The following is a 23,475-nucleotide window of genomic DNA, read 5'->3' as shown; positions in this document are numbered from 1 at the left end:
CGGAAACCCTTGTCTACTGTTATTGCAAGTGAATCATGGTTGCGTAACATTTACGCACATACGTAGAATACCGAATTATAGAGTCATCTTGAAATTCTTTAATTTAAGTTGTTGTAATTTATAAGCATTACCCATTACTCATATCTGTTTTTATTGCTTAAGTTATCGAAATTGTCCTATTTAAAAAGCGGTTATTTGAGAAAGCATTTTCAAATGCGCTACTCATGAGGGCGCACGAAGCAACGAATCAAGTTTGTGTGTGTGTGTGTGTGTGTGTGTGTGTGTGTGTGTGTGTGTGTGTGAGTGAGGGAGGATATACTTAATGCGCATAAAAATGCATTTTTATTTCATGCAGTCAACAGGAACCACCATTCCGTGGTAAGCAAAAGAGAAATAAAGTTGTTAAGAGTATAACTATTAAAACAGAAAACGTCTATCTTAAAAAAAATCCCCCAAATAAGAAAAACTAATAAACTATAATCAATTACACTTAATTAAAGTGTACTTTATTACGTATACCCTACACATATAAGTTATATAGCTTATATGGTTAAATATTTCATTTGGAATATCTCTTTAAACGGTAATATGTAAATATATATGCTGAACTTTATATCCTACAGGCGAGGAATCAAATAGACATAGATTAGGTTTGTACAGACATTATATGTTACCATATGAATGTAAATGCCTGGGAATAGCTGACACCTCTAAGGAACTTGATAAAATATCCACTTTTGTGGAAGGCACCATTCTATTGCATCACATGGATGGTGTTGTCTTATTCTGCAGTGTTTATTTTTCTAAGGTCATCACGGGTTTGAAACTGTGGGAAAACTCGCCATGCAGCATGTAAAGTATAACCATTATGTAATTTGAGAGGGACCTCCTTAAACTCAGTGCTCCCTGTCTGATGTGATGCATATATTTACATCTACACAGGCTTCCTCCTCCAGGCTGAATGGGATACTTCTGCAAAGGTGGAAACAACAGACAGGACAAAGTTACATTTGAATGGGTACTTTTTTTCTTTCTATTTTAGAATTTTGCTTGTATACAAAGCTCCAAGCAAAATGTAAAGTTGTTTTCATTTATATTCAGAAAAGGACAATACAGTTGAAAGCTCTCCTGGATAGGTTAAGTAGGTTAAGTGTTTGCTACTTTATGTTCATATCCAAAGTATCTCTGTATCTTATGTTACTGTCTTTAGGAATAGTTGACAACTTTCTAAGATATCTGGCATTCATATGCACACATATTTCCTATCACAATCATTACTTGTTAATCATTACTAAATTTTAAGGGTAATCAGCAACTCATATCAGTATAATGACATGCGATATTAAACATTGTACAATGGACTGTGAAAAAGGTGATGGATTTGTTTTGACATGTAAACGGCACCTCAGCACACGCACGCACACATAAGATGACAATATTCAAGGCTGTATATATGTGTGCATACAATAATTTGCTTTAAAAGAACATTCTGGAGCATTTTTTTCTTATTTGTGTGAAAAGAGTTTGAGGCTTGGCCTGGAGAATTCTGTTCCATGTGCAGGAGGTCATCTTTTGGTGTTCCTCTTTTTAAGCATCAGTGCATTTTAAGGGGCTATTCACAAAGGAGATGAGAACATGGGGGATTTAAGTCCACCCCCATCCTCCAGTCTCACAGTCAGCAGGGAGTGCAGCTGTGTACTGAACTAGTGTCTCAATAGGACCCCCAGCAAACAATGTGACATTAGAAAGAAGCCAGGCATACCCTGGGGCATAATTCCCACACCTCCCTTTGCAGATCCTCAAATCACCCCTCACTAATTGTAGAAAGACTTTTAATGTATAATTTATGTATATATTACCACAGTCTGTTTTTATAGGGGTTTTCCTGCCATAGAACAACTGTACCAGGTATTTGTTTACCAGTTTTACCAGTGTTCTTGATTGTTTAGTTCAGTTGTGTTAGGTGCTGAAAAGGATTGTCTGGTGGTCCCTGAGGGTTGCCCTGTACTATTCAAGTCCAATTCAACACAAATTGAAACCCTAAGAGTCTGAGAGTGGTCAAATAATTCAGTCTAAGAATCCATATCTGGGTATATTTATTCCTATATCCGTTACTTAAAATGTCATTGTTTAATTTAAAATCCAATATACTGGAATATAGAATGCAAGTAACAAAATGTGTCACAGTTCAGATGCTTATGCACTCTACGGACTATAGCTTCAGGTATGCAATTTCTTATGGGAAGGGTTGTTTAAGTGCTTCACTAGTTATTTAGAAAGTATTACCAGAAATTAAATGAACACATGCCATAATACAAATATAACAAACATATTGTCTTTGTGAAATCCCTGCTGCTACAATCTCCCAAAAACTAACTACATCTAAGCAAAATGTTTCTTCATAATACATTTACATATTACAAAATATTATCACAAACGTGTAGGACATGACCCTTAGCATTTGTGTATATAATAACTAACGGTTTTGTACTGCAATCAAGTTCATACCAACCTGAAGACAAAAATGTATTATAGCTCATCTTAATTCTCTCACATCTGGCAGGGTTGAATCACAGGGAGCCAGTCTTACTATGAATTTACTGATGTCTGTCCTCTCAGCACTAGCTGTTTGGGAAGTGCATTCTATAGAAAATATGTCAGTACAGTACAGTCTTTCTGTAGTGAGCAGAGCATAATGTGCATTATCTGGACATAAACAATGGTAATTAACATGATTTGCTTATTTGTTTTCAGCAGTATTTGAGACAACTATATAAACCATTAATGCCACTATATTAGTCTTGGCATGGTTTCCAAAAAGTAGGTTAGTGTATATACAGAAATGATGATCCCTTTTCTAGAAACTTTTGCATTTTGATGCATTTAAGGTCCAATCAAGAATTGCTGCTACTTGAATGTGAGGTTTTAAGGACTGCAGCAGCAAAGGTTTTCAAACAATAAGATCCATACTTCAAGTATAGTTAATTTATATATAAATTTACCTTGCTCTGTGTTAGCAAGTTCTTTGCTAATTCTGGTGTTACTGTAGCAATGTATTGTCCATTTCTTGGGAGGGCTTTAATGATTAACTAGCATAGCTCCATCTTACACAGTTAGCGGTGGCGTTTGTTTATGCCAAATGTGACACATTGAAAACCAAAGATATAATGTGACTCTTTGTAGAGGCAAAATGGTTTGATATATGTTTATGAAGTGTAGGGGAAATGTCTTCTTACATTTAAATAAAACCTTTGGAAATCTCACTTTCTAAGATTTTAGAGTAGCAAGTTACTAATAAACCCTCATAGTCATAAGTATATTATCAACAATCCATAAAACCTTTATTTTTCTCTCTGACAGACACTTTAAAACCATGGTCTGAATACCATTTGACCTCCTTGTGCCATCACTTATAGATTGCATCACTAATGCAACACAAGTTCTTTCAAAAGAAATTGCATTGCAACATGTTTTCATCTAATGTCTCAGTTACTACCTAGTTCTTCCTCTAGGACTTACAGCAGGCACATCAGTGCAATTTGCCATCTTTAGATAAAAGCACATTGACCTTGCTACTGCTCAGGTCACTGGTCAACCTCATTGAGCTAGGGTGACAAGGTACAGACAAAATGACAAGGTGTTCAATTTTAATCAGGTGAAACATGACCTAGTGACCACTGACCCGGAATAGGCAGCAAGCCTCTCCAGGGATACATGGGTCAGGAAGTCAGCCTTAGCACAGTGTGCAGGTTGATTAACAGGTGAGAGGCTAGATTGGCTAGCGCAAGCTCAAGGTGCACTATATTGATGTATGTTTTCCTCTGTCATCAGCCAAGCACTGCTGTTTGGTCACGCCTCAAGAGAACCATGGTTTAAGGCTACATAATGATAAGAGCTGTGCTGACATGCAACTGGTAATGTTCAGCCTTGTTCTGGTGTACACAAGCACTTTGAACACCCTGTGAAAAGACCAAAGGCCTACTTATTAACACTTGCACGTAAGCTCTAATTTGCGTAGACTTGCTTTGATTACATTTCCAGACCCAGAAAACAGACTAAATATCTTTGTCCTCAAGAGTCTCTCTTCTGCTATAAAAAACAAACCTGCAGTAGAAGGAGGAACCACAAACAGAATAAACTAATTAAACTGGTAATTTATTTCAGTTTGACTGGACAGGTATGCTTAGTTGAGTTGCAAACCTCTAGCTGATGGAGAGAATTCAGAATTTACAGTGAAGAGCCCCAAGAAGGCATCAGGACTCAATTGTAAACATGTGCAAAGTCTATTATTTGGACACGTTTTCATTTTGGGTCTCTGTGGCTCAAACAAACAGGAGACTGAACTGAATGAGGCATGTAATTTAGTAAATAACATGCCTCTTCCTCTCAAGCATCATGTAGACAGGTCTCAGACATATTAATGATATTTCACTCAAACTGTCTTAATATAAGTCTCAGGTACTTACAGGAGTTCTTGGAATATTGTCCCATTTTCAAAACAGTTACTGCAAACCCCCAAACATGATCATTTATGCAAAATAATACATTTAGCCTCCAAAATGTTCTGACACCCAAAACCTTTATCACAAATTTTTAAAGCGAATAACATCACTCAGTAAAAAAAATGCATTAGAAATACATTTTAGTGTTCAGTGAAAAGCAACTGGATACTAATTTACACTACAGTATATCTTTGCACAGTATCTTGAACAATATGCCAATTTGCACAGTATGACATCATATATCACATAACTATTTATGTTTTTGAAAAGCTCTGTGGTAAAAATAGAATTATACGTAATGGTACAGTAAGGAGTTTGAAAAGACAACATTTTGCGGCTCACAAAATGAAACAGAAAGGGTAGATCACTCTCATTATTGTACATGTAATGTCTTCAATTTACATTCAGTTTTCTGTACCAGCCATGAGGTACAGGATAAAGCATGTGCAATGTTCTTTTTACGAAGGATGTATTTAGATACAAGGTGAGGTATGTAAAATGGAGGATAATTAAAAAAATAACTTAATGATTTTCAAGATTAGCATATATAGTGTGATGCACTAAGAAACTGTTTAGTCCTATATTGTTAAGGGGTTTGCAGCATAAACTGTTTCAGAGAATGCAAAGACTGTTTCAGAATTCACAAACAGCCCTGCCATGATAGCCTGTATTTTCTGGCCATTTTGTACTTGTTTTGAGGTTTATTGTGGTATGAGCTATAAATAAATAAAGGAAGATGCTCATAACAAGTACTGATGAATCACAGTAGCAGGAGTCAATGAGGATAAAGAAAACAGTATCGTCTGCAAATGATAAAAATCTTAACAATAATAAACAAGGCATCCGGCATAACATTCAGACAGAGGAGGCATATGCATCAACAGTTTATTCTAAAACAGGCTCTCTGTTTGAGAACAAACTGGTAGCACACAGTCCCTGAAATTTGCTTGACAAAGTTGTCCCTACATATGGAGTCTTCATTTTCACAAGCTTACTATTTAACACTAAGTTTGGTCATCTGAAGGCACTCTTCCTTCAGCACCTCAATGTCATTTTTGTAGGCATTTGTTTTGACCTCGCCATAGAGGTCAGGCTTCTTGCTAGCCAAGGGTGTTTCCACAGTGATGGACCCACTCATCAGTGTCTCTGTGACCTGCCCCCTGTGGAAGAGGCCTATCAGGGCGTAGAGTGCGCGGCTGACATCATTACGTGCCCCTTCGTTGACAAAACAGTAAAGGATTGGGTCAGCCACACAGTTGAGGCTGGTGAGTGCCAGTGTCACATGGTAGGCAGCAAAGAGCCTCTCCTCTACACCACAGTCACAAGGGTTGCCAAGGAAGAGCACGCTGCGCCAAAGCAGAAGCATGTGGTAGGGCGCGAAGCACAGCAGCACAATGAGGATGAGGCTGAGGGCCAGGCGCTTGATCTTGGCCTTCTCCTGCCGCTCAGTGGAGACGTTGCCACGCACTGCCTTCAGGATGCCTCCGTATGCCGCCAGCATGCAGCACCAGGGAGCCAGAAAGCCCAGAAAGATGCGGTAAAGGTTCATGCCTGCCACCCAGTCCTGCATCGGGTACCTCTCGAAGCAGAAGGTGCGGTTCAGGCGGGCCTCAAAGAGCTCATCATGGAAGAGAGGCGCTGAGTTGGCCACCACTTCTATGACCCAGATGACAACGCTGACCAGGATGGCTGTCTTGACACGCCGCACCTTGGCGAATTTGAGCGGATGTGCCACTGCCAGGTAGCGATCCACGGAAATGCAGCAGAGGAACGCGATGCTGACATATATGTTTGTGTAGAAGATGAAGCCGAAGAGCTTACAGGATCCTGGCCCATGGATCCAGTTGTCATGTTGGAGGAAGTAGTCAATCCACAATGGCAAGGTGGCTATGTACAAGAGGTCTGCCACGGAAAGGTTGATTAAGTACACACCAAGCTCATTTTTTTGCTTCACCTGCATGTAGGCAGCCCACAAAGCTGTACAGTTCGTAGGGAAGCCAAGGACAATGACGATAATGTACAGCACTGGCTGGAAAAATGGGTCAATGTTTGAGTCAACATTGCAGGAGTCTGAGATGTTGCACATGATCTCTTCTGAATGCTTTTAAAACTTGATATAATAATCAAGAAAGAGGTAACTCTCCTAAGTCCTGAGTCAGGCCATGTTTGGTCAGTCTTGCCATAAAATATAAGCACTGCTATGGTCCATATCTACAAAATGCCTACATGCCTTATAGTTTTTCCTCATATGTCTTCAGTGTACAACTCTGACACATAAAAAACAACAGTCCATGCTCATGCATGGCCAGCTGAGGGCATCACATGTCTCGGTCACACTTCATAGATGCACCTTTAGCCTCCCGGCGACTCATATTTCCAGCTATTCCCATGTGTGCAGCCTTGATGGTGAACTTGCTATTAATCAGCGAGTGAAAAGCAAATGAAAAAGGGTCCGCTTCTTTCAGCAGCGTGTGATGTCTGGCCTCCACAGCATGGTCTCCTCCATCTGAGTTCTCACTGGACACAGCTCTCTGATTTATTTTGTTTGGCCCCATCAGCTATGTCCATCTGCAAAATAAAGGAGATGTGAGATAATATCAGTATGCACCAGGGTTCCATGCTTGAAGCTCTGAGCCTTTTCATATTTTTTTAAAATGTGCTAAAACAGCAGGTGTTAAATTATTGTCTTTAAATAATGGAATGCTTGAGTTTATTTGAGTGTGATGGACATATTATTTGAAAAATGTTTGTCTGATACATTACATTCAGGAGACATCAGCTTGATGTCAGCAGCAGAATGTACTATAATGGGCAATGTAAGGCATGACTCAGTGTTCCCTGTGCAAAGGTATATAAGTGAAATCGACTGACCTAGAATTCTAATTGGAAAGATCAATCTTACAGAAATAGCTTGTATTGTACGTTTTCTCCTTTACTTATTATTGGGTTACCAGTATCAACTGCTAAAGCCACAGTGCTCAGTGAATGATAACAAAAGCATTTTTGTTAAGAGTGTAGCCGTTAAACTATGCTGTCGTCTCAAAGCTACACAGAGGAAAGCAAAGCTGTTTTTGGGCTCAGGGCTGTTTACATCTCTCCTGGGACATAGGCTTACATGGACAATGGCTGAGCAGAGGAGATAAAATGAAATGTTGGGTACGTAGAATTAGCAAATGTCAGTAAACAAGGTTCACAAGAGGTAGCTGCTTCTAAACTTCAGTGCCTCTGTACACACTGACAAACCTGACAGCATTTTGCTAAATCAATTTATTCATCACTCTAGCAAAAATACTGAAGTGTACACAGATTGGACCACATCCCACCATTCAATTACAAGCTTATAATCAAACTGCTCTGTGATGTTATTTATTTTTAACAATAAATATTTTAATACTATTGTATATGTTATCATGAGGGATGGCTGACATTGATGGTTCCTTATACATCCCTAAAACCCGGGAGAAATTTCCAAGAAAGAGGGATGTTTGGCATCTACACAACTACAGATTATTTTAGGGTTGTGTATGTGGAGGAAGAAGAAAGGGAGTTTTACATGGTAGATATGACGTAATCTCCAAAAAACAATTTCAAACTCTGATTTAGGCAGCAGGAATGCATCTTCTATCAGGATGAATAAACATATGTTGTAGTATGTTGCAATATAATCCAGCTGGGATAAAACACTTGAATTCAGGGTTTTCACTCAAAAATGGAAAACTGATTGAAAACTGATTGATTATTCACTGATCCGACAGTTACACAATATAAATTATCTTCATAAGACAGGACAAATCATGTGAATTGCATTTTACATGGATTTTACATTGCATTTTACATAGACTAATAATTTTATTATTGGAGACATAGCAGGAGTAAACACATAATCAAAACAAATAAGGCCTGTCTTAGATTAGAATCATGTACTAATTTTGTTGATAAAAAATAGTTACTGACAACCTTATCAGTTTCCATTTTTACCATCAGAATAAAAAATGTCACAATAATCAGGCTTGTCTCAACAGGCTTTGACTGACTCTTTGTACTTACGAAGCACTTATGAATTTACATTTGCATTTGTTACTGTTGTCTAGAGAGGCTTACAGAAGTGCTTTGTAGTCTCTATCAAATATATATCCTCATAGACAGGTTAGTGTCAAAAATTCTATCAGGCTAAAGCCATGGCTAAAGATAGAAAAAGGTATTATTGTGCATATTTACATGCTAGGTGACTCCAGCCAGTGACTCAGGCATACGAACAGCCAGAAGAAGTACATTGCAGTCAGAGGCTCAGAGGCGAATGGGGTTTGATCAGTGCTCATGAGTTAGCTACTTCTCAAGTTCAGATGAGGCTTATTAGAGAGGCTTCCCTTTGTAACAATGAACAGTAAACAAAACAAGGGATAGCAACTATTGATCCAATTCAAATGTATTCAAGTTTTGTATATTTCCTTACACTACAACATCATATACTGACATAATGGCAGAAAAATAAGGGTCATCTCCCTTGATATATAGTTTATTACACTCTCTATTTAAATCATATTACACAATCGTCCATTTTCATTTTAAGGGGCAGGGTTTGTGAGAAAACAAAATCCAGAGTGGAAAATGTGGTTGGGGTACATTTTCAATCTTTGATATTATTATTATTATTTGATATTATTATAGTTTATATGGAGTAGAGCCTCATAGAGTGTCATAGCCAAAGGCTGCTGAAAAGATGCCTGATACTGATCATCATAACAACTGTGTCACGTAGCCAGACTAGGCCCTCATCGGACTACACTACCCACAAGCCTCCTGTGTCTGGTTTTCCCTAATGGTTCTCCTTATTGAGGTTCCATTTGTATTGTTTGTCCTTGCAAAGTCTCGGTTTGCCTGCCATATGTTTCTGAGCCGTTGCATTAGTACTCTCTGGATAACGTCTATATGTTTGTTATTTGGATTCACTCTATTTCCTATTCTCAGATTGGATTTTGCCTGTTTTCTGACTAAACCTTTGGATTACCCCTGTTTATCATTAAACTATGTCATACTGCATTCTACTCCATCTCTGCTCATCCCGTCTGACAAACTGCATATTCCACATAATGACATTATACCTGTGTTTCTTTCCAGCTTGTTCAATAATGATAAATATCAAAGTTACAAGTGTCCAATCATATATCGCATATGCTTCCAATTGAGAACAGTATAAAAATTATGAAAGACATCTGAACAGAGTCATTGGTGATCATAGCCTGAGTGACCAATTCATTATTATGTTTGATTTGGTAATGAAATGTCCCAATTAGAGACATGGACGTATGGAAGTGAGCCTGACATGAATTCTGCACATGTATTTATTTTTAATGTTTGCATTTAAATATAGGATATGACAATGAAGTGTGTTCCTCTTGTTATGTATAGCATATTGTTTCATATCCTATTTTATCATCTTGTACCCTATCATATAAGAAACACTAGCAATAAAACCTCCACTGAAACAGATGATATTGTTTGATGGACTTGATGAAAAAATATTCCAGAAAAGATCTTTTGGAGCTACACAATCGAGTGATAGAGTTGTTATTACATTTTGATTTATATCCTCTATCTCTTTGTTTTTGTCAGACCAAGGATTCTTCTGAACAACAACAGATTGTGAAGCCCAGCCCAGAACTAGAGACATCTCACAAGTCATCAGTTAGGAATTTCAAGTCACTGCTGGCTGTTTCCTCTGTTAGCATAAATAAAGGCAAATGCAAAAATGAAACCTATTTACCACAACATCTTATTGGCCACAAGTACCAGGCTAAAGGATGCAGGCAGGAAGGCCACACATCTCAGCAAATTTAACCATTTTCAAACAAACAGTGGATACCAAGTATATAAAGGGTACATTTAAAATAAATAGTCATATACATGTATTCACTGTAGGGCAGGACACCATGGCAATTTCAATACCAAGCAAAAGACAACATAAACACTTACTTTCTTTTATTCTACACAACTTAGAACTGCTGGGCATAGCTTGGGCTTTCTGTTTCCTTGTACAATTGAGCCCTTGCAATGACAACTCATACATCATACATTTACTGTTTTTTAGACATTCTACAAAATAAAAACAATAATATTAAGCATTATTGCAAGTTTTATTTTTAAAAGACCTACATGAATTAAGTAAATGAAGCATATTTAGCATTCTAATGTAATTTTAATATAAAAGTTGTACAAAATCAAAAACTAAAATAATTGATTACACAAAAAGAGAAAATGGTTTTTCGTGGCAAGGGCTCAATTTTCCAGCAGCAAGCATTTTACCATACTAAAAAAAACACTAAATCTTCTTGGCATGCAATGAATAATTTGTCACTATTACAATAATTGTGATTCACATAGGAATTTAACTAACAGAGGAAGTGAGTGATTGCGAAACCCAGGAATAGTTCAGTGTGAAGGAACAGAGCCAACAGTGAGAAATAAGGCTCTGAACTCTAAAACAATGAAGGAAGGAAATTTTCTATATCCTCACAGGTTTTTAACTGTAAGTGCCTGACCATAGCAGCTGAGTTCTGCACAGCACAGCACAGCATAAATGATCAGCACAGCATAATATGCTTGGAATATTAGTATATACCAGTATCATCAATATTACCAGAAAGGAAACTAAATCCCACAGTTTCAAAGACAGAAGAGCAAGCTGGAAAGGTCAAAGGAAAGGAAACTTAAAATGCAGGGTTGCACAATTCATTTATAAAGGACTGGGCAGAGTACTGCTGATGGTAATCTTAAAATAAAAACACCATGGTGGATGATGTCTGGAATATGGCCTGCTAGCCTGGATGAGGGGATTATTTTACTTCCAAACACAAAGGCCCTGCTGAGACTCACAGCTACTGCTCCAGCACAATGCATTTCATCCAGTATGCTTACCAGATACATTTCCATTTCAGAACCTCATTTCCATGCATGTTCACTTTTCTGTTGTTCTATATCTTTCTAAGAAGGTAGAGGGATGCTAAATGGGTGAATTTCCCGCAGGATTCATAGTTGTGAAGATTCAGTCAGTCCATCTAGACTAAAGCAGGAAGTTAGAGTAATTTCCATAATTAATTTAAATCTGAGAAACCATATGTAAATATTAATGGCGAGTGTACTTGTAATGTAAACACGCGTCACTACAAATGTAGAAGAAAAAAAAAGAATGCAAATTAATTGAATTTTTATATCTGGAAACTTAAAACAACATCCCCTTTGTGTGTGGCTTATTATTATTATTATTATTATTATTATTATTATTATTATTTAGAAATTGTATTATAATATTGTCAATCTCGTATCTGTATATGTTGAGGGAAAAAAACGAACTGTGAAAAAAAATAACCTACCATCGATGATGGTAAATCTTCCATTCCATATGCTAGCTAGGAGAGCATTATTCAGAAAAAAAGAACTAAAAACAGCCAGAAAATCCAGATCGCCTTTAAGCTGCCAATTATAAACGCAGTTACAGGTATAAATCATTACATACTAGTTGTATCACTGAATTACCGTGATCCTAATGGTGTTGAACTAATAGAACTGTAAATTATTGTTTATATTCAAACTGTGAATGTAATACAATAGACAATTCTTGACAGCAGGTATTACTAAAATTCAATTCAAAATTCATCTAACAGAATAAGATGACAGACTATGACCTTTTACTCATCTGTGTCCACTGTTCATTCTGTCTGTATGCCGCTTGAAACAGGTCTATTAAATTCTACTGACTGCAGTGTAATTAATATACCTACTAAAAACATCAGATCAGATCAGCAATTAGGCTAAGTGTTAAAGCTAATGCAGAAGTGAATATCAAGCTCTTATCAAACCTCTTTTTGAAAAGACATATTGGGGGCATATTTTTTCAGATATGCAGAAATAACATGCTGATAGGCAAGAAATAGTATCTCAAAGTCATCAACCAAAAACCACAAGAAATTGAGTGTTACTTGTTATCAGCCACATATTAGAATCACACTTTGTGAATATGCATGATGGTTTAATTTACCATTTAACTGAGCCACTCTCGGCATAAAATATGGTGGTCTTTACAGTCAAGCCAAACTCACTCAGCATGACCGAGAATGTCAGCCTTATTAATGAAGGCCTGAAAAGCCACAGACATAGTCAAGACTTGACCCACAAATTATCCCACTTTTCTTGGCAATTATGCTGTGCTACTGACACTATGACAATACACTATTTTTATATCATGAAAGGAATATAAATGCAAATAACAATGGCTTTGTGAAAACCCTTTGAAACAGAATATTGTTCAAGAACATGATGCACATGATACACATAAAGTAGAACTCAGAACGTTCCACTACAAACTCTTAAACACCACAACTTTCAAAAAGGGTGTCTCTATTTAGTCATGCCATATCTTTGTTGATTCAGTTGAGTGAGTACAAGCAGGCTGCCAGATGGCCTGCATTGAGCCATTATTGGCTTTGTGTTTGTGACAGGTGTCCCTGTAGATCATCCTGCAAGGTTGTACTAAATAATGAGCATACACACAGTCCTCCCCAATGATGTGGTCTCCTCATAGCCCTCCATGACTCCACACTGCCTCCACCTTGGTGTGAATAGCCCCACATTATAGCCTCAGACTCACAACAATATACACAGTATGAAGACAGAGAGCCTGGCAGATTTATAAATCGAGGAGAGCTGAGAATTGACCACTCAGTTTCCCGGGGAGGAACGAGATGTTGGATGGAGAGAGGAAGGGGTAGGGGTAGGGGGAGGGGGAGGGAGAGGGAGAGAGGGTCAGAGAAAGAGAGATCATGAAGCTTAGTCATGATGGACAGTGGTAGCTCAGTGTTTAAGGTACTTGACTTGTAATTGGAAGGTTGCTGGTTCAAGTTGCCACTGTTGGGCTGAGCAAGGCCCTTAACCCTCAATTGCTCAAGTTGTACTCAGTTGTAAGTTGCTTTAGATAAAAGCGTCAGGTAAATGTGAGGACTTTGACAGAGTCCATGATTATTCACTCTTTCATTCAGGGAGATCAATAGTATCATTGAATAGTATAATTCAGTCTGGCAAGATCAGCTGAGGGTTTTTTTGTGAATTGTACTGAGGAAGAACAAAAGGACAAACAAAAATGGTCACAAAACTAATTCACGACATTTCTCCAAGAGAGCTAAGATCGGACAAGCTTTAAAAAGGGCTTTGGAAGGGTCTATGACAGAGTGAAGTTATTCTGGGAAGTATACCCTGTGTTTTTTTACTCACTAACAGCAACCATAATCAAAAACATTTTCCAAAAAAGACCAAAATGTAGATGGGATGTATTCATAGATCATTATACAGCTAAAGGCTGATCCTGCATTTTTCAGTTTCCTAGAGCTATTGTATTTAGAGGCTAAATTACAAACAGTGACAGTTGATTTAGTACATATGCACAAACAGGAAGGACTGAACTGACAAGTTTCTCTGTAGGGAGCAGCCTAGAGGGTGTGTTTGAGTGACATCATGCAGCTTTTTTTTTTGGCAAATAGTGATTTGAAGATTAGAGAAAGCTGTATGAGAGTATGAGACTTATATTAACAGAACAGGCTTCAAACTGGCCTGGTTGTGAGTTAGTGATCATGAAGCAAACAGTCTATGGATCTGGGGGCTAAGGCTAAAATCTATTTTTCAGAAGTGGTTTAACTATGTTCCACACTGTTCATGTCCACAAAAGTGTCTGGGAAGGGACTAGAACATGATTCCACTTTATTTCTTCTTATAGCACAGCTGTTGTATATATGATTAAGACAACAGAAGCAGTAAAGTGCACAATATGCTACAGTACCTTTCAAAACAGTGTTTATAAGCTTATAAGCTTTATCAATGTAAGTAACAATAGTAGTAAGTTAATACTCTAACCATATTGTATAATAAATTAATAATAGTCACCAAAACACACACAAATATATATATATATATATATATATATATATATATATATATATATATATATATATATATATATATATATATATATATATATATATATATAATTATGAGAAATTTACTTTTTTCAAAAGTATAGTAATAAAAGCCTTCATAAAATAAGAGTCCATTTTCAAGTAAAGGGGAGAAGCAAGTAGTTGGCACAAAAGGTTCTAGATATTAGCTAGAGGTAGAGTTTTGTTATGCATTACAAGGAATGAAACATCAGCTTTAATGGGCATGAGGGCATAACAGTAGCACAGGTCAACAAAGCACATGTCAGGCTGGTTCTACATATAAGATGATATAGTACAACTTAGGGAGTAAAGCAAGCCAAATGGAGGAAGGAAGTGCTTCAAACAACCAGAAATGAGGTGCAGCAAAACTACACTCAAAAAGTTCAAGTAAATGTAGAAAAATCAGTGCAACACTCACTCTGCCAGGGTCAATTCTAAAATGTATTAAATTAGAAAACATGATGCTTAGGGCACCATACTTGGCAAGACATGAGATGGGGCCATGTATGTGGGCTGATGCTGCCAGGCAATATATAACAATGTGACTTCATTTTTCAGTGTTTCTGGAATCGAAGTTGATGTGTGATGTAAGGGGTACATAAATGTTGTAAGAAAGTGCTACAATAAAGAATGTTGTCGGTCAGTGTAAAAATTTTAATCTTCTGAATTTGCCATCTTTCAGTACTGACAGTGAAAAGTCCTAAAATCCTATATCTTCTATTACAGCTGATGTTCACAAGTGAAGCCAACTGTAAAAAAGTAACTTTAGCTTTTTACAAGTAAGTTCTTAAATTGGAAATCAAGTGGAAATCAAGAGGTCCTTAAAATTTTGTAGCTTAAATCAAACACAGCATGACTTATTACATTAGAACATTTCTGTATATATCCAGTTAATAAACCATCATTAAATGTTTACATGGATTTTCTCCAAGACCTCTGTGTGAAACATGGAGACGTAAATGCAACAGAGCACTTATGCAGGCATAAACAATATTAATAAAGAGCTTTTAAATAGTTATATTGTTTATTTTATATTATTCAATACAAAATATGACAGGCTTTATGGAAAGTTTTTTTAGTTATAAGCGGGTTAATTGTTGGCACAACCTGTAAATATGGATTTTATTATATTTTTCAATAAAACATACCAATACTATAACAATGATGTTTAAAAAGGGTACAAATGTGTGACTTATATCATATGGCAGGGTTTGATATTCAATTTTAAACACATTCCCTTTGTTTTGGCTGTATACTTCAGCATGTTAGATTTGAAATAAAATGTTTGAGTTTTACCTCATAGGCTCCATGCTTATTATTTATTTGTTAATCTTAGGGCATGTTAGCAACTACTATGAATTATTTAGTAATTACAATAAACAATAGTTTGAAAGATATGTAGTTAAAGTGAGGAATGAGATTCTAGACCCACAAATGTGTATTTGGAATGTAAGGAGTTAAAGTACATAATGAACTTTCAAAGGTATTTCCCTCTAAACTGCCTGAATCAAAGCCTTTTTTAAAAGTCACCCCGCTCCTGTGCTACAGTGGACCAAATGTAATTAATTTAATTTTACATATATATTGTTACATTTAGTGTTTGGCAAATGTTTTGTAGTCAGTGACAGTTTGACATCTCTGACCCATCTGCCACATCACCAGATAGTAGATATCTTCCCTGGTGATGCTCTGCCTCACCTGTAATTTCTGCTTGTTTGGAGAGCTTTGATTATATTCCAGTGACTTTAGCAGCTTGGACTTCATATTAATTATTATATTTAAGGCTGATTCAAGCATCTTAGGCTGTCCCCCCTCAGACATGCCTCTTTCTGCTCTGGGTTGTGAGCAGGTGATGATAGGCTACTAATAATCAAAGGTATGTGTCTCAGTTTGCCAGGAGTCTATCAGCACAGGTCAAAAAGTGAAGAATAGTTGACTCAACACAGCCATAAAATGCTATGCATTTCATTCCACTTTCATAACTTTCATAACTCAGACCCTACAGAAAGTTCTTCTCAGTAATCTCATCAAGTATATCTACCTTCCAGCTAGGCTATTCCACTCATCTTGTGTAGTACTGCATGTGCATGTAGTTTATTTATGTTGTGAATTTAAAGATGGACAACATACATGCAACTTAAAATGCACATTAAAAAACTGACTCTGATCAGCTTTGCCCTAATACTGGTCTGATATTAAGATTATATGCTGCATTAATATGTGGAACTGATATAAGAAAGCAAGCTTACATCTAGTGACATTTTATTTCATAAACTACCCTCAGTGATCAGTAAGAATCACAAAGAACTGTATTTTATATATCATACTAGTAATAGGCCTTTGAGTAATTGATAGTGCAAAATATATGCACTATATGGCCAAATGTATGTGGACACTGCTCCAAATTATTGAGTTCAGGTTTTTCAGCCATATCCGTTGCTGACAAGTTTGTAAAATGATGTACATTGCCATGCAATCTCTAAAGGCAAACAATGGCAATAGAATTGAGCTCAGCAAGTAAGAGCTCAGTGACTGTAACCGTGGCACTGTCATAGAGTATGCCACCTTGCTAGATCTGACACTGTCAACTGTAAGTGTTATGGATTAGAAGCAACAACAGCTCAGCCACGAGGTAGTTCACCATGCAAACTTACATAACTGAGCTGCAGCGAGCACATAAAAATCATTGTATAACTCATTACAGCGTTCCAAACTGCATCTGAAAGCAACATCCTCACAAGATGTTCATGCTGGGAGTCTCATGATATGGGTTTCCATTGCTGAGCAGCTGCTAAGATCACAATGCATAATGCAAAGCATTAGCTGGAGTGGTGTAAAGCACACTGTCACTGGATTCTGAAGCAGTGAAAACATGTTCTCTGAAGTGATTAATCACACTTCACTATATGGCATTCAGATGGATAAATCTGGGCTTGATGGATGCCAGGTGAATACTATCTACCAGAATGCATAATGCCAATAGAGAGGTTTGGTAGAGGAGGGATAATGGAGGGGTCTGTGGCTGTTTTTCAGGGTTTGGGCTAGGCCCCTTAGTTCCAGTGATGGATAATGTTTATGCTACAGTATAAAAAGACATTTTAGACATTTATATGCTTCTAGCTTTATGGAAACAGTTTGGGGAAGACCCTATCCTGTTCAAGCATGATTCTGCCCCTGTGCATGATGTGAGGTCCACAGAGACTTGGTTTGATGACTATGGTATAGAGGAACTCCTGTGGCCTAAGTCCTGACCCCACCTCAATGAACACCTTTGGGACAAATTGGAATATCAGTTGAGAATATCTTTGCCTCATCTCACAAATGCTCTTTTGATTGAATGGGCACAAATTCTCATGGATAGAGACACAGACCTAAATATTGTACAAAGATGTTCCAGAAAAGTGCAGAAATCCATATTAATGCCCATGGTGTTGGAATGGGATGCCCAACAAGTTCATATAGGTGTGGTGGTCAGGTGTCCACATTCTTTTGGTTATATATTGTATTATTAGGTTCAAAATATCGGTCCAACACACACAAATGTGGACCAAATGCATTTCTCAATGTGGAGTTACAGCTGAACGAAGAAAGAACAAGGCGGCACAAAACAGAAACTGCAATTCTAAACTGAACTGACAAATAAGCACTCTCACACTATATTTATCAAGTACTCTAACTCAGCAGGTTGCAGAACAGATAATGGCTGCACCACCAACAACAATAAAAGGACTGTAATTTTCCCCTGAACATAACTGCCTTTAAAATAGAATGTGTTGACTGTGACTGATGGATGGGAGAGAGATTTTCACTTGCCCAAATTGTGATTGTCACCAAGAGTCTAATGTAGATGCTGGTCTGTTCAAACAGCAGAAGCCTTTAAAATATTAACATTAAGATGAAAAAGAACTAATTCAACTGGGTTGCAATGTACTCAACATAATGGATGAGTAGGCAATTAAACAGGACCCCAATGAGTCTTTCCCTGTTCCCATTCCCTGAATGGTGTATCACACCATTCATCCTCGGCCTTGTGACAAAACATTTGCAGTAGCTGGGGTAAAAGCTGTATAAGTCAGTAGTGTTTAAAGCATTTTTTTTATAATGTGGAAGGGATTTTACCACAACTAACGACATGTTATTCATAGAGCATTGCATGTGACTCACACTGCCTCCCCATGAGGTTGAAGGTTTCAATTCTGATTAAAGAAATATGCGAGACAAAAGCCTATTGCTCCAAAGGTATCTTAAACTTCCACATTATCTTAAACTTTAACATTAACATTTAACTCTATAGTTTTATCTGGGCTTAATATACTGGCATTTTCAAATATAATATACGATCATTCTGTCCCTGTATATGCCTTGGAACACTACAGAAAAGAGAGAATCTGATATTGTGTGTGTGCCTTTATTAATCAACAATATTTTAGTCACGTTGAGCTGTATTCTACATGGTAAATAAAATCCCCTTTGGGAAAGGAAATGGTTTTTTTTCATCTTTACTGGTACTTCTGAGAAATATTGTTAAATGAAGCTTTAACAATATTGTATCTAGATATGAAACATGTCTTAAAGAAAATCTGAAAATATCGTGCAAGCTTTTCACCATACATCTTAACTATCAGCATGTCCCTAACTAAATTTTGATAAATTCTGAAAAATAACCTAAACATAAGATCATTTTATAACATTCTGTCATGTGGTCATACATACTATAAATATGAAAATTGGAGAGACCACGATCTAAGCAGTGGAAAGCATCTTTACATTGTGTCCAAAATGCAGGCTGACCTCAGCAGGTGAGCTGAGCAGCACCTGTCAAACTCTCTTGGCACCAACACAAGGCAAGTATTTAATAGAGTTCTAGCAGCCTGTCCGTTTCATGCTCCAGTGGATAGGCGGCAGCGTGTCTCTAGCAAGCTCGGAACGGGCGCCCTACTGGGAGAATTAATGATTTCAAGTGGCACATTTTCCACTCAAAGTTTCCCCACTCAAGAGTTTTACTCACAAGGCTAAATGCAAATCAGACTGGTCTGCTGCTGTGGACACAGGCACAAACTCCAAGGGCTTTTGCTAGAAGTAGATGTCTGATTCAGGTGTAGCAGTATAATGTGGATGCTACAACAAAGGAGTGATGAAGAGTCCCAAGGAGTCCTGACAAAAAATGGCCTTTTTTGATACTGTGGAACAGCAGACTGAAAAGCTGTCTCATTATGACATTTTTTGTTTCCCAAAAATGCTTCCACATCTCAAATATTACCTCTAGTTCAATTTATGTTCTTATGTGTTTACATTATTTAAACACCACTTATTTATTTGGTGTTTAAATAACATTATTCAGTAACTACTATTAATTATTCAAAAACTATTGTGACTTTATATCAACACATGAAAGCAATGTAGTTGTCAGAGTGAGGAATGAGAATCTTGACCCATCGCTGAGTCCTTGGAGAGTAAAAGTTCAACCCAGCCTTTTGACTGTACATACACACCTCTGTCGCCTCCACAAACAGCAGCATTAAAAATAATAAAAACATAACGTCCAGAAGAACCTCACCACAGAGAGGGCTACTAGGAGGGAAACAGACTTAGAAGGTGCTTTATAGGATTGGGTTCAACAGCCTAATAGGCAGAATATCTCCATGGCACTGTTCAGTAAATTAAAAAGCCTGGCCATGGCATAGTCAAAAGAGAGAGCTCTTTGTCCATAACCATGCCTAAATAAAGGCTTTTTTAATTTAATGAAGGGTGTCATGGAGATGTTGTTTTTATGCAATCCAAGGTGCTGACACATGCTATGAAAATATCTTCAATCAATTTGTGACTAAGTCATATGATAAAGATAAACCAGATAGTTCAGTAGTGGGGCAAAATATAAAAAATACCAAAGATGAAAAGCAGTAATCATGATTTGTCATTCTGTGTGAGAAACTGCACTTAGAGTTGAGATTGGGAAACAGGCATTTGGCAAGCGGTAACCTGAAATTATATTCATAACATGTTGTTATAATCTTAGAGACCAAGCTTCTGTTCCTTGTTTGTGTGTGTGTGTGTGTGTGTGTGTGTGTGTGTGTGTGTGTGTGTAGGTGGTTGTGTTTGTTTTTATACATTTTCAGAACCAAAATATCCATGATTGTGTATGAAAATCAGATAAAAACAGGAGTAGCTTAAGGCAAATTGCTTTTTATAAATGCTATGTTTCAGTTGTTTTTGTTTTTTTTGTTAAAATGAACAAGCAAAAACAATTTTAGTTACTCAGGTTAAGGTTATTGTTAAGATCTTAGATGATTACATGATTCTTATTGCATTGATGTAGTTATTTGGTTAAATGAAACGTGAAATATATATGACCCCTTATTCTGATAAGGTATAGACACAAAAGTGTGTGTGTGTGTGTGTGTGTGTGTGTGTGTGTGTGTGTGTGTGTGTGTGTGTGCATATGTGTATGAAAGAGTGGGATAGAGGGATAGATAGAAAGGGCAAGTGCAACTTTTTCAACAGCTCCTACATTACAGCATAAAATTTCGAAAGCTTAAACGAAGATTTATTTATTATTTTAGAAGGACATCAAAACACTGAAGTATATAAACTACTTTATATTTACTTAAAATGACATTGTTTTTGCCATCTGAGAAGTTATAACAATGGCATGCAAGGAAATTCTGTACATAAGTACAGAACTTCCTGTTTTACATATAACAACCACTTTATAAATAAAGTCAGAAAGTCTCAAATAAAAATGGCCTGTATTGAAAACAAAAATGTAAATAAATGTGGCATCCAAACAAGCAACTTCAGAACATGCAAATCTTTTGAATGTCCTGTGATTTTCATACATCCGTAACAGCAGAGCTAATATAAAACCTATGGTGTACTAAACTAATGCTTCACATCGATTTTGCATTTATTTTCTGCAAGCTATCATCACAGCCACTCTATCCACCTCACTTTTCTTTCATCCTGAAGACCATGAGGGTCTATGGGTTACACTCAATGCAGAATGTCTTGAGTTACATAGATGAAGCCAAGAACACATACATACAATAGATGCTTCTAGCATCTTCTAACATCACTAAAAGTGAGCAGTTGTTAGTCGGTGTGGAAGGTTAGTCGGTGTGGAAGGAACAGGGTCATGTTTATATTGTTCTCTGCATGTCCAACCACTTGGAATGTCAGCTGTATTTCTCTCATGAATAGCATTGCTGAGGCTGTGGTGTTTACACATAACTGTGGAGTGAACTGGATATCAAATATCACTCTATGCGAGTTATATTAACACTGTGTATGAAATTGTTGGTTAAAAGTAAAAACAAAAAATATAGAATTTGAAAAACACTGTGCAATCAATCTGAGGGACACTGGTCATGAGGTTTATACAAGGATTTGACTTAACGGACTTACCTCTGTAAAACAGTTTGTACCGAACATATACTAAAATAAATAAATATATATATAAAAGTTGTGTGTGTGTGTGTGTGTGTGTGTGTGTGTGTGTGTGTGCGTGCGCGCACATCAAAATACAAATTACTTACTTGTATGATCATACTGGTGGTATGTTTTATCAAAACACCTTACATTGGTTCTGTACTGCTGTGATAAAGACTTTCCCTTTCACAACAGACATTACCCTTCCATAACACCCTCAAACACCCTCATTAAGCAGGAAAGAGGGGGGTCAATGGAGGGAGGACACCATTGGCCCATGGAGTAATTAGTCTCTTCTCCTCGTCATGTTTTAAATGTCCACTCTTATCTCATATCCCCAAGAGGGCAATTACTGTTCATTTAAAGGAGATTGATTAAATGTCTTTGAACTTTTCTCACAACACCAAATAAGAAAATCAGACATGAATGTGAAGAAATTACCCTTAACAAGCACTACATGTTTCAAACTGCTGCACTCAAAAAAAAAACCCAAAAAACAAAAAAAAACAAAAAAAACACTGGGCTGCAGAGCACACAGTTCAGTAAAATGCCTATAAAGTCAATGGCCCATCACATCATGGAGGAAAGGAAAATCCATGCATCTAGAGCCTGAGACTGGCTTTGAGAGTGGCCTGAGAATGTTTGGGATGCAAGAACATGGCTGTTTGCTAAAAAGACTAAAGAGCTATACTGTGCTTTCATGAATATTTCATGTATTCACCAAAAAAGGAAGAACAGCTACCTGTCGGACTTCATTTATTCATTAAAGGCTTCACATCGAGTCATAATGACGGATAAGTAATATTATCATTATCTGTCACACAGTCACAGCAAATAGTCCACTGCAAAACGTAATGTTAAAATTAATTTCCTGATTTATCCTAAACTCATACAGGACACCATACCCTACAACTTAAGCTTTGACTGATATGTACAGCAGTAAAAGATATACACTTATGTAGGCTACGTAAGTAACAAATAATTTATTGTTATAAGTTCTCTTAAAAGAGTGGGACGGTCAAAAAAACAAAACAAAACAACACCAAAAAAAAAAAAAAAGCCCAATTCAAATCACCGCGGTACTGAACAGACGTTTATGGTGGGAGAACCGGTATCATCAAGATCGTTAACTATTTGGCTAGTTTTAAATATTGGTGTGAACAAGTCCAAGTCCTCTCGTTTTCCACAAATGAGGTACATCGTGTTACCATGAGGTAAAGGTTTTTTAAAAGACTTGTACGACAGAAAAGTGCTTTTAATTTAACAAAAATGTTTTTTAAGGGAACCATTACTAACAAAAACACATAACTGAACTGAAGCACTACGTTCCATTGTACAGTATAGACTGGGCTCTCAACTTAAAAGCTTCTCAAAAAAAAAAATGCCTCTAGTAAAATATCGTTAGGTAGGTACTTACTGTCTTGTACGTTCCAGTACAGCTGAGGCTGCCGAGTTCCTTGTCATTCAACGCGCTGATCTCCGTACTTCCCCTGGAGAGAGTGGTGCGCTATTTTGCAAGCGGAACTTAGTGACAACCTCCCTTGCGCGTTCCTTCCCTCACACGA

General features: G+C 37.1%; 1 protein-coding gene and 1 long non-coding RNA gene across 3 annotated transcripts in view; one reads left to right on the top strand and one right to left on the bottom strand.

Moving 5' to 3' along the window:
- Nucleotides 1–10,257, top strand: part of LOC113574736 (uncharacterized) — a 10,665-nt gene extending 408 nt beyond the window's left edge. The window contains exons 1-3 of one of the 2 annotated variants that reach the window (XR_003410349.3): nucleotides 252–378; nucleotides 943–1,018; nucleotides 10,116–10,257. This is a non-coding gene — a long non-coding RNA (uncharacterized LOC113574736). Of the gene's footprint in view, nucleotides 1–251; nucleotides 379–942; nucleotides 1,019–10,115 lie in introns of those variants that run through there. The other variant, XR_014117776.1, reaches the window with a different exon arrangement.
- Nucleotides 3,316–23,475, bottom strand: gpr4 (G protein-coupled receptor 4). Its single transcript, XM_027005858.3, has 2 exons — nucleotides 23,328–23,475; nucleotides 3,316–7,070 (listed from the first exon to the last, which is right to left on the bottom strand). The coding sequence occupies exon 2, from the start codon at nucleotides 6,586–6,588 to the stop codon at nucleotides 5,497–5,499; it is 1,092 nt and encodes a 363-aa protein (XP_026861659.1). The 5' UTR covers nucleotides 6,589–7,070; nucleotides 23,328–23,475; the 3' UTR covers nucleotides 3,316–5,496.

The sequence above is a fragment of the Electrophorus electricus genome, chromosome 17, assembly GCF_041902795.1.
Source record: "Electrophorus electricus isolate QZ-2024a chromosome 17, ASM4190279v1, whole genome shotgun sequence".
NCBI lineage: Eukaryota > Metazoa > Chordata > Actinopteri > Gymnotiformes > Gymnotidae > Electrophorus > Electrophorus electricus.
The sequence above is the reverse complement of the archived record's forward strand: the minus strand, read 5'-3'. Positions and strand labels throughout refer to the sequence as shown.